General features: G+C 39.7%; 1 protein-coding gene across 2 annotated transcripts in view; it reads left to right on the top strand.

Moving 5' to 3' along the window:
* slc8a4a (solute carrier family 8 member 4a) overlaps positions 1-12,344 on the top strand; it is a 120,162-nt gene extending 107,818 nt beyond the window's left edge. For both annotated transcript variants that reach the window (XM_061897891.1, XM_061897890.1), the window contains exon 9: positions 10,999-12,344. In XM_061897891.1, coding sequence (XP_061753875.1) covers positions 10,999-11,378 — 380 coding nt within the window. In that variant the 3' untranslated portion in view covers positions 11,379-12,344. The remainder of the gene's footprint in view (positions 1-10,998) is intronic.
* The last annotated feature ends 510 nt before the right edge of the window (positions 12,345-12,854 follow it).

The following is a 12,854-nucleotide window of genomic DNA, read 5'->3' as shown; positions in this document are numbered from 1 at the left end:
ATCTCATTCGAGGCAGAGACGAACAAAATGTCACCATCGTCACACACACGTAAACCAATAAGAATTTGGCGGGGGAGGGTTATGGCAGAAGTGCATTGTGGGTCATGGGATGCTAACTGCGATATGATACCACTGTAGCTATTAAAATGGATCATTTCATCGTTGGCGGTAAATTATAAAAACTGAGAAGGGCTGAACAAAAGTGGCACCGGAAAGGAAATCATGTACTGCAGATTACAAGATGGACCTAGTGAAATATGCAGCAGAAAATGACAAGAGGAAGTGGCGCATACCTTTGGAGTTGGCAGAGTTGTTTAGAAGCGACATCAAGGAAGAAGATTTCATAGGATTTATCGATTAGGAGTGACGGATTGTTTGGTAAAAGTATAGCATGTTCTATATGTTATAGTTATTTGAATGACTCTTACCATTATATGTTACGTTACCATACCAGGCACTTTCTCCGTTGGTTATTTATGCGTCATATAACATACACTTATTCAGCCTATTGTTCACTATTCTTTATTTATTTTAAATTTACTTTCAAATGTCTATTCTTGGTGTTGGATTTTATCAAATAAATTTCCCCAAAAATGCGCCTTATACTCCAGTGCGATGTATATATGTTTTTTTCCTTCTTTATTATGCATTTTCGGCCGGTGCGACGTATACTCCGGAGCGATTTATAATCCGAAAATTACGGTACCAGTTTGAGGTCTTTATCCACACGGCCTATGTGGGCAAATGCGCTCCAGTTCTGTAGATGACGTCACACAAAGAGGGGGCGGCATATCAAGTCTGGCATTGGAAAGAGGGTGTACCAAGTACAGTTAGTTATCTACCCATTACTCCAAAAAAATGGATACCATGGGAAAGGACCGCCAGATTAATTTGAGCGCAAAAAAAATACCTAAAAATAACTTCATATTTTCTGAACAAAATTAGTCCTATTTCTCAAATAGTTTGGCTCTAAATAAGCATCCACAACCCATGGAAACGCCTTCATTCGATAGTGTTCTGTTTTTGAAAAGTCAGACTAACACATCTGGATTATGCGATTGAAAACCACATTTCTCGATGTGTGTCGCTGGAGTGGACCCTTTATATTGTGCATGCGCCAGTCACTTCGCGCAGGATACAACTCCGAAGCAGGTACCATTCAATAAATACATAAGCAACAATTGGAATAAGGAGGAGACTGTTTATTTGCTTCATGAACTAGAATAACAGATTGGTATGAAGTACTTTGATGAGAGAAAAAAAGACAGGGGAGCTTTATTTAAGAAGGTAGCTTAGGTAATGGCTCCCAAATGAAATACAAATGAGATTAAAGAGAACGAGGCAGGTATATTAAAGGCGAATAATAAAGCATACACAAACTTCAACGCTGCATTTGTCCACTCCAAACTGATAGACAATAAATTCCGCCATCCTAGTCACTGCCGTTGTGTCCTTGGGCAAGACACTCTACCCACCTGCTCCCAGTGCCACCCACACTGGTTTAAATGTAACATAGATATTAGGTTTCACTATGTAAAGCGCTTTGAGTCACTAGAGAAAAGCGCTATATAAATATAATTCACTTCACTTCACTAACTATGGATTACACACAACTGAACTGGCAAGATAGTCCAGAACAGGCCTGGGCAATTATTTTGACTAGGGGGCCACATTTAGAGAAAAAAAATGTGTCTGCGGGCCGGTATATCTATTTTTAGGGACACTAATACAAAACTTCACAATAATGTCTGATTAAATGCTAAAAATGTTATGACAGACCGCCTTAAAAAACTTAATGGAATTTTACATTTTTCAATGAACGATACAACACTGAATATTGACAAAATATGAATGTCACAGCCCCTTTCGATCGGAATATTTTACAATCAAGTGGAACGCAAAAAAAAAATTCAACTAACTGTGAAATATGATACTAAATAAACCCACCTCCAATCTGATATATCTGGCCTAGTGGTTAGAATGTCCGACCTGAGATCGGTGGGTTGTGAGTTCAAACCCCGGACCAGTCATACCAAAGACTATAAAAATGGGACCCATTTCCTCACTGCTTGGCACTCAGCATTAAGAGTTGGAATTGGGGGTTAAATCACCATAAATTATTCCCGAGCGCGGCACCGCTGCTGCCCACTGCTCCCCTCACCTCCCAGGGGGTGATCAAGGATGATGGGTCAAATGGAAATAATAATTTCACCACATCTAGTATGTGTGTGACAATCATTGGTACTTTACCTTTTATATCATCACTAAGCTTTAGAACTTTGTTGTGAAAAGCTCCTTCCACGTCTGTGGAAACGCTTCCCGCCCACACTGCTTGGTGCCTTGTCTGAGCTGCTGTGGCGTAGATTACCATGGTAACTAAATAGATTACCATAGTAACTGGTATATCATCCATAAACGCAGATTAAAACCATTGAAATACTTCTTATAGTTGAAATCTTCAGTCATTAGAAAACATTGCTGTACATCATAACTACACTTTCCATTTTAAAGATCTAAAAAAATTTGGGAATGTCCGACAGGCCAGATTGAAAAGCTTAACGGGCCGCGTGTGGCCCGATTAGTGTAGCATGTTAGCATCGATTAGCTGGCAGTCAACATCAACAAAACTCACCTTTGAGAATTTGTTGACTTCATCATCGCAAATGCATCTGCAGGTTATCCATACATCTCTGTCCCATGTCTGCTTTAGCACCGCCGGTAAATAGCATGTTAGCGTCAATTAGCGTAGAATGTTAGCAGCGATTAGCTGGCAGTCACGCCGCAACCAAATATGTCTGATTAGCACATAAGTCAACATCAACAAAACTCACCTTTGTGATTTCGTTGACTTTATTGTTGCAAATGCATCTGCAGGTTATCCATACATCTCTGTGCCATGTCTGTCATCGCCGGTAAAATGTGGAGACACTCTGGCACATTCAATGGGGGTCTGGCGGCAGACACTTTTGCATCTTCGGGCCAGTGGTGCAACTTGAATCCTTCCCTGTTAGTGTTGTTACACCCTCCGACGAGGCATGATGTCTCCAAAGTTCCAAAAAATTGTTGAAAAAACGGAAAATAACAGAGCTGAGACCCAATGTTTGCAATGTGTTGAAAATTAAAATGGCGGCTGTATTACCTCGGAGACGTCACGTTCTGACGTCATCGCAAAAAGAGTGATAAACAGAAACGCGTTTAATTCGCCAAAATTCCCCCATTTAGAGTTCGGAAATCGGTTAAAAAATATATATGGTCTTTTTTTTCTGCACCATCAAGGTATAGATTGAGGCTTACATAGGTCTGGTGATAATGTTCCACGCCAGGTCTGGTCTTTCATTTAGAACAGTATCAGTCGGGGAATGAACAGTCTTTTCCTTCAGATTTTAAAACTCCTCAATCAATCCACAGAGCCTTATGAATGAACTCCGAGACATTCGAAAGTTTTGTTTCCATGATTCTCCAGCCAAAATTTCCTTCAAAAAAACTGTACTGCCTGTCTGTCTTTACCTTGGACTAACACCCACCCCGAAACATTATTTGTGCTAGCGTCATGTTCATAGCATAATATTAAATAATTTGTTGATACTGTCTGCTAGTTAACATCAGCATAGCCTTAAGAAACTTAATATTTGTAATCTGTGCCAATAGTTCAGCGGACATGATAATGGTACTAAAAAGCTAGGCTGTTGACTTGAAATGAGCTGCAGAGGCCTGGTGTGATGTCATAGGCCAAACACAAAAGCAATGAATTTATTCACGCAAAAAGGAAAAAAGCGCCTTCCAGTAAACGGGAGGCACACAACGTATGACCAATAGTCGAATTAGAGGGTATGCCTGGACACTTGGACTTCATGTGTCGTTGTGAAAATACAAAAAATATATACTATTTGAAAACTCTGACTACTTTAGTGCATGGAATTGTAGTCACTGAGATTGGAATGCCCCCTGGTGGTAAAATGTAAATGTTCATTACTGTAGTAAAATCATACAATATACTTGATAAATTATGTGATCACACAACAACACCTAAAACACAGATAACAACTTTGTAAAATCACAAGCTTGTCACGATCAGTAGGACCCCCAACGCGGACGGAAAAATAAATGAACATAATAACAAGAAGAGCACTCAAAAAAGAGTGCAGAAAAAAATAATTAAGGATGCACACTTAAGGTGTGAGAAACAAATAGCACACAGAAGGTGTAGAGACTGGGTAACATTTAACTACACCGCCACGCTGAAACTCACCCACAGTGGACGAGAAGCATAAGTGGATTCAAAGCAGAGGACAAGTTCGCGACTGGAAGGGTGAATCATCAGCCATCTGCTGGCATGGAGGGAAGAAACTTGAGAGCTTATGTTGTAATGGGCAAATGAGCATCAGGTGTGCACACAGGTGGCCACGCTCTGTGACCCAGGAACCAGGCGAGCTGCCATTTCACGACAAAGCTTCTGTTATTTAAAAAAAAAATACATTACAACTTCTGCCTCAACTTTGTGAAAAACCTGCTGTAAAATCAATCTCAGATAAAAGCCCTCAAAATCCTGGAAAGACTGATTAACGAGCCAACAGTGACTGAGATCCAATATATACGCAGTCTTAGTTTCAAGATCAACATGACTTCGTCAGCTGTTGGAGGTTGACCAGTGATGATGACATTCATGGCACAGCTCCACCTGGCAGCAATAAAGAATAATTGAAACAGTAGTTCCAAAACGAGATTTCATTCTCCAATTCCAACCCCTTTGGGAGTCAGGATATTTTTGCTGTATTTTGGCCAAACTTATTGTTGTGTTCCTCCATTGTACATGATAATTTCAGAAGAGGGTTTTTATGAATAATACAATTTCAATATTCAATTCCTTTAAAGGTGTACGGTACACTGGCAGTTATTCCTCAATAGTACAAAGCCAAACAAGACACATGAGTAAATTTTCAAAGGGCATCAAAACATTTTAATTTTTTCTGAAATCTCTCTATCAAATTCAGCCTTTAAAAAAATGCCAAACATGCTTTGATTAAATTATGTTACACTATATGCTTCATATGATTTATTTAACTAAATTAAAAATGTAACAGTATATGATGTTTCATAATTATGTTTAGGACTAAAGTTAATTGAGAAATGTGAGAAAAAATATAGATACCGTATTTCCTTGAATTGCTGCCGGGGCGCTAATTAATTTAAAACCTCTTCTCACTCCTGCGCTTACCATAGGCATGCGGTAAAAGTAAGCATGCGCTAATTATTTTAAAACCTCTTCTCACTCCGGCACTTACCAAAGTTATGCAGTAAAAAATTGAGTGTGATGTAAGCTTGGACCTTAAATTCTACTGAATAGCTCTTAATCTTCTTCTTTTTATGCGATTTCAAATTACCAGTATTGAAATCAGCCTCCTCCATTTTGAAAATGATGACAGGGGAAGTGTCACTTGTGACGTCACGAGTTTGACCAGGTGGTAATACTAAAGCATGCGCTAATTATTTTGGGAAGCGAGTTTGACCCGGCAGTAATTCAAGGCAGGCGCATACTATATGCCCTGCGGCAATTCAAGGAGATACGGTAATATGAATTCAACATGTTACAGTAATGAACACCTTTCAAATATTCAGGACTTTTAAGTCCTCTTTTGATCTGATTAAAATCTAGTGTTTTTATGTGTCGCAACCGACATATAAAAAGAAAGTATAGAAAACGCACAGTACTCTCAGAGTTTGCAGTACTAAAGTGTATTCGTTTCTCAAGTCTGAAGCAACTCACAATATCCTTTCATTGCCCACCCAAGTGAATGTTTTGCTCCCAGCACTTACATGCAAAGTTTGCTGACTAAAGTCGATGGTTTAGCTTTTGTATTATGGCCCTATTTTTATGTGAGGTTGAGGCTTGTGAAACTTGGCAGGGAAGTAAAACTCTATCAGCCTTTAGGGTAGAGTGCCCTTGACGTTTTATTAGGGTCCATCCAACAATGTTTTCAAAGCTGAATGGTGTTGTGTTGTTTTCGACATTTTAATACAATTTACAACTGGGGTCTCAATTTCACACCAGTGTAAAATATACATTGTTTTACCTGCAATTTTATTTGTAAATTATTTAAGGAATGCCATAGCAAAGTCAGCTGCTGCTAGAAGACGGCAACAAATTTAGTCACAGGAACGTGATTGTGAAGTGACAGTTAATGCGGCCCAGCTTCACCCTGACTCTGCCTCCAGCATCCTCCAGTTCATTTAAGTGTGAGAGCGTGAGTTGTAGGTTGATGAAAATAACATGACTACTATCATTGGGATGGTATAGAACAGGATGTCAAGATCCCACATTACAGTTTGGACTTTGTTAGTTATTTTCCTTGGTTCCGTATAATTTCCTGTCCTGGTGCTCTTATTTTTGTTAATCTTCCATTTGACTCCTTGTTTTGCTGCAACTTCACTTTTAGTTTTTTGCCAGTGCACCTCTTTCCATTTTCGATCTAGTTTATTTATGTTTACTTGTTGCTCCTTGCCAGCTCTAGGTTATTGCTTTTTATCAGTGTGCGTTAGTTCCTCTGCTGCCGCTACTTACCTTGCACATGCCATTTTATTTCTGCAGTTGTTTGCTCTTTTAGTATAGAATTAAACTATTTTACCTGTATGCCGCATTTCTGTCTTTGCATCCTTGGGTCACCCCTTCAGCAGACATGCACCACCTTGCCAGAATAATTCAGTCAACACATGACCTCGCAGGGACCACCTTCAGCATTGTTGAGCCCGCGTTTTGGACCAAGCACTTCCTGGAGGAATTGGAGGGCAGGTTTGTGCAGTACCAACCAAAACCAGCTTGCCCTTTTCTGCCTAAGAAGCCAGGTTGCACCCGCCAGTATTGGCACCCCTGCTTACCAAGTCATCCAGTACAGGCCCCCCAGCTTTCCAAAGCCCGGTTTCCGCCAGTACCTGCATCCCAGGTTTCCAAAGCCCAGCTCCCGCCTGTACCTATTCCTCAGTTGCACAAGGCCCTGCCTCCTCCAAGACCCGTTCCTGCTCCACGGCAACTCAATGTTCGGTTGCCACCAGTTCCAGTGCCACGCCAGCTTAAGGTGCCAATGGCTCTCATTCCTGCTCCATGCCAACTCACGGCTTCAATGTGAACCGTTGCCGCGCCACGCCAGCACAAGGCTACGATGCCTCTTATTCCTGTTCCACGCCAGCGCTCCAGGGAAATTGTACGGGACGGAGCAACAACCCTCCTCTAAGCCAACCTACACCCATTTCTGGCTTATGCTCCAACTGACACCGTCTGTCAACAGCTCCTTCCTCCAGCAAAGTAGGATGCCTGGAATCACCTATTGGGGGGGGGGAACTTCTTTTACCGACTGTGCAACAGGGGACACACAGCTCTAACTGACAAAGCCACCGTCCAGCTGGCTCGTCCCCCTGCGATGTCATTGTGTCTTCTAGTGGATCCTTTTGTGACGTTGCTTCTTCTCTTAGTGCAGGGGTAGGGAACCTATGGCACTAGAGCCAGAAGTGGCTCTTTTGATGACTGCATCTGGCTCTCAGATAAATCTTAGCTGACATTGCTTAACACGATAAGTCATGAATAATTCCGCTGGTAATCAGTTTTAAAAATAACGTTCAAAATATAAAACATTGTAATGCATTCTAATCCATCCATCCGGTTTCCTTCACACCTGTTCAAAAAGTTGCATTAATGGTAGAGGTGGGACCAAGTCATTGTTTTGCAAGTCACAAGTAAGTCTCAAGTCTTTGCCCTCAAGTCTCGAGTCAAGTCCCGAGTCAAGACAGGCAAGTCCGAGTCAAGTCCAAAGTCAATACTGGAAAGTCTCAAGTCAAGTCCCAAGTCCTGCATTTTGGGTTTCGAGTCATTTCAAGTCTTTTTAACCACAGACTAATATTTGTACACAGATTGTGTATGCTTTTAAAACGCTGTATGTATTTATTATTTTAAAAAAAACAGTGCTGACATTGCACTTCATAATAGCACTATTAACCAGTTATTCTAAACATTTAACTCATTCCTTTACAGTATAAACACATTTGAAAAAACAAGTGCAACTGTACTTATTTGCACCAAAGTGTTAACATTGTATTTCCATGGAATATTGCATTGTAACTTGTTCATCAGCAGTTTATGTCATGTTGTCACCTTATCTCATTGATCTCATCTCATACTGTATGTGTTTATGTGTGCGTACACATGAAAAACAACAAATACATGAACATAACAATGAACAGTGCTGTACTTGTTAGATGTCAGGGCTTTATGGAATATGTACACATATTCTTAATATAGTATACATTTTAACTGACCTTTATTTGACTATGTTTGTCTTTTTGTAGGTGGCTAAAATACGCGGTGCTGCTGACCGCCGTCTAACGTTACGTTACTGTGTGTGATACATTCATTAACGTAACGTTATGTGTAGGTACCTCATGCAACTCTGCTTAAAAAAAAATCACATGACAATAAGTATGAATAAGGTAGCATCTGCAGTGGACGCAACAGATTGCCGTGTCTGCAATGACGTTATAATCATAGACATCTTATAAGTAGACGCAGAATTGGCTGCTGTGACGCAAGCAATTTGGCCGCCATCTTAAAGTGGTGATGAGGAGCAGGCAAGCAGCCTAAACTAACATTTGACAGGTAGAAAACAAAGATGCTGGGCTGGTATTCAGCGTTTTCCTGCTCAATTGAGCGGACTGTTGAAAATAGGAATTGGAGGATTACTTTTGACAAGTAAGATTTTACATTAACATACTATTGGTTGTATTTTGTGAAAATAATATTACCTTAGAGTTAAGCAGGAGCAAAGAACTACAATATTTGTATGTGAAAATCACAAAGAAATCTTCTGGGGGAGGATGACGTACCCCTTGGCATACCTTCAAGTACCCCCATTTGAGAACATCTGGTCTAAAGGTCCGTAAGATATATAGATATCTAATGTATTCATACATTGTTTATGTAGGATATATGCATGTATATATAACCTAATCATATTGTTTCTTCAACTTCAAAATAGCTGACTGTTTTTTTCCCCTTCTCTGGGATTATATTCCCAGTTTTGATCTCAGACGTCTGGTCACTTATAGCATATAAGAATATTCTATTTCCGTTAAGCAAATTATGAACACGCTAAGACATGTGTCCTTTATCACAGTTACACATATGACAAAAAAGCGTGTGAATATAAGTGGTATTCAGTGAGGTAAGATGTATGAAATGCACTGACAGTTCATGGCTCCTGCCAAATGAATTGCACTGAGTGGAGCGGATCACCACTCCAAGATGGCGGCCCCGTGTCTCATCTGCGGCAATAGGCAGTAGTGCTCGATGCTGCATGCCCTTATAAGATGTCTATGGTTATAACGCTAGCAGTGAGTTTACAGCCTCACTGATTTAACTACACAGCAAATAAAAGTCACGTTACTCAAGCAATAAACGCTAGCTTACATTCAACACTTACCCTTCTTTGTGCAATTACAAATGTCGAACGAAGTTGTAAATTGATGCGTCTCCGTCTGTAATCTTCCAATCGCATGTTTTGCTTACGGCAATTCCTGTTTTGTTGACCAAGTCGTACTTTTAATACCCGAACGAAACACTTTATGGCATAATTTTCTTCACTTATCCTTCTGTTGTTTGAAAGGTATTTTTCGTTGGTTTTCCTGCAATTTGATTGGGTGAATGCTGTGTGACGAAAACAACGTGGATGTAATTTGATTGGCTGTTGTACTGACCGGTAACGCACAGGGTGTCATCGCACACACGCTGACAAACACACGTACAAAATGAAAGATACGGAGCGCTCCTGAATAACTTTTTAATCTTTGGGTTTTGGGGAAAGTAGCAAGTCATGTCAAGTCAAAAGGCTCAAGTCCAAGTCAAGTCACAAGTCACACTTAGTCACAGTCTCGCCCTACGCTCTAAGGTTCAGCTCCCGCGTCCCTCTTTTTAGTCAGAGTTCTGTAGAACTCTGAATAAAACAAAGATAACATCTGTGGCTGAGGCTACCCCTTGTTGAATGGGTTGTTAAATGGTCAATGATCACGTCAATGCATACATCAGTGCAAAGATTAGGGAGATTTCATTTAAAAAAAATTACAACCTGATAGGATTTAAGATTAAAAAAAGTTTTGAGCAAATAAATGACACTTAAAACATGTTCCTGCTGGACATTCTGAGAATAAAATGGCACTTATGTCCAAAAATTGGGTTCTATTTAAGTTATTTGGTAACACTTTAGTATTGGGAACATAATCACCATTAATTACTTGCTTGTTAACATGAACATTTGTAAAATATCGGCTCTTAATTACTCATTATTAAGTACTTATTAAGGGGTTAGGTTTAGTGGTTAGGGTTAGGGTCTAACTGTAACCCGAACCCTAACTACAAATGTTGGTAAAACTTTAGTATGGGGAACATATTCACCATTAATTAGTTGCTTGTTAACATGCAAATTAGTAACATATTGGCCCTTAATTACTCATTACTAAGTACTTATTAAGGGCTATGGGTTTGGTTTAGTGGTTAGGGATAGGGTCTAACCCTAACCCGAACCCTAACTACAAACGTTGGTAACACTTTAGTATGGGGAACATATTCGGCATTAATTAGTTGCTTATTAACATGTATGTTTCCCCATATTAAATTGTTACCGTTATTTAAAATCCTGCAAGTCGGTAAAAACCCGTGATTAATCATAAGTAATCAAAAATTTAAAACTGTGGTTAAAAAAAAATAGAAATTGACAGCACTTGTAAGTATTCACAAAATACACAAGTATGCCAGTATGTGAGTCTGCCACTGTGTTTACACTGGTCTGAATTCCTCCTTATAACCGGCCGCCAGCAGAAAAGCCCTAGTTTAGAAGTATCCATTGGTCTTAAGGACAACGTCAGTGGCTTTAAGGATATATTACATTTAAATTGTTCAACATATAATTGCTTGTTTGTGGGGTGGAAGATCAATACAGTACCTTCTCCTTGTCCCTCTAGACACTTTTGCGAGCAAAGTGGCGGCCATCCAGGACCAATATGCTGACGCATCGATCGGCAACGTGACGGGCAGCAACGCAGTCAACGTGTTCTTGGGCATAGGGGTGGCGTGGACCATCGCCGCCGTTTACTGGAAAAGCAAAGGCAAGATTTTCCGGGTAAACCCAGGCTCTCTAGCCTTTTCCGTCACCCTCTTCACCATCATGGCCCTGGTGTGCGTAGTAGTGCTGCTCTACCGCCGCCGACCTGCCATTTCGGGCGCGGAACTCGGTGGCCCACGGACAGCCAAACTCCTCACCTTCTTCCTCTTCATCTCCCTGTGGTTTATTTACATCCTCCTGTCCTCCCTGGAGGCCTACTGTCACATGCCTGGCTTCTGAAAGTCCACAAGCAGACCTTATCTTTTTACGTGTTTTTGTTTCTATACTTTCCCAAATTACTTTTGCTGCCAACACCTAAATTACACTTCTATTTTTCTTTTTTTCATCATTTCCGCTCAGCTATCCAAAACATATTGCTCCCCTCTGTGTAAAAACCTTTTATTAGTTTAGTTTTGTATGATATGACTTTATATACAATGGAGAGCCCGGAGTGGCATACTGTAACTCATACAACAGGAAAGATAGAGGAAAGGGGTGTGACTATAAAACAAGCATTGATACTTATCACTCAAGCTTTACATTAAATATTCATGGTATATCATGTGACAGATGAACATTGTGTGTGCGGGTTTTGTGAACAAGTATAGTTTTCTTTTTTGCACGCCGATAAAGAGTTTCTTGGAAATCTGTTTTATAGTACATTATGTAATGTTTGGACAATGGTGTGTTGGTGTGCTCCTGTAATGTGAATATCAGCAGTGATCTGGCAACACACGGTCATCAGTGCCATGTTTGATATAGCCATATAGTGCAAATACGTTTTATAAAAGGGCAGAGTGCCTGCTTTAAATTGTGTTTACAATTTAAGGGTGTTTACATTTGTGTGCGTGCGGGTTGAATCAAACTTTCCATAAATATTCCAGATGTTTGGTGACACTTTATATTTATTATCTGTCACATTGGCACTGTGAACATTAGCAAAGATCATGTCTTTTGGAAAAAGCACAGGTCCATTTTTGCAACGAGTATAAGCACAATAAAGGATTGTTTGAGGGACATGAGACGTGCCAGAACAGAATACTAACTGTACCGACCTGGGTGTTGTAGAAATTTTTTTTTTTTAATTTAATTTGTAAAGCCATATTTACAAGAATACTGTCAACAGAAGTGTTAGATTTCAACATATTGATATGCATGTTTATGTATAAAAATGGAAATAAATGTTGGTGATTTATGAAAATGTGAGATGTCTTATTGTCATCATTTCTACTGCAAAAGGAAGGGAGAATTGTGTGATTCTTTCATAACATTGATGTCAAAATGAATGTGTTAATGCGGGTTAATTCATCATTAGTAAGTAAGTAAGTAAGTACATTTATAAAGCGTTTTTCACAGAAAAAAATCACAAAGTGCTGTACAAAACATAGATAAAGTGAAACAACAATTCAATTTAAAACAACAGGGGCAAAATCATAAAAAGGATACAAAGTGGATGAAAAATGGTAGTTAAAAGGTGCATCAACTAAAAGCTTTACTAAAAAGAGAAGTTTTCTAATGTTTCTCAGGGGCCTACTGAAACCCACTACTACCGACCACGGAGTCTGATAGTTTATATATCAATGATGAAATATTAACATTGCAACACATGCCAATACGGCCTTTTTAGTTCACTAAATTGCAATTTTAAATTTCGCACGAAGTATCCTGTTGAAAAATGATGACACGTATAATGACGCGTGCGTGAGACGTCACGGA

This window comes from Nerophis ophidion, linkage group LG04 (genome assembly GCF_033978795.1).
Source record: "Nerophis ophidion isolate RoL-2023_Sa linkage group LG04, RoL_Noph_v1.0, whole genome shotgun sequence".
Classification (NCBI taxonomy): domain Eukaryota; kingdom Metazoa; phylum Chordata; class Actinopteri; order Syngnathiformes; family Syngnathidae; genus Nerophis; species Nerophis ophidion.
Note: the sequence above shows the minus strand (reverse complement) of the source record. Positions and strands in the feature narration are given on the sequence as shown.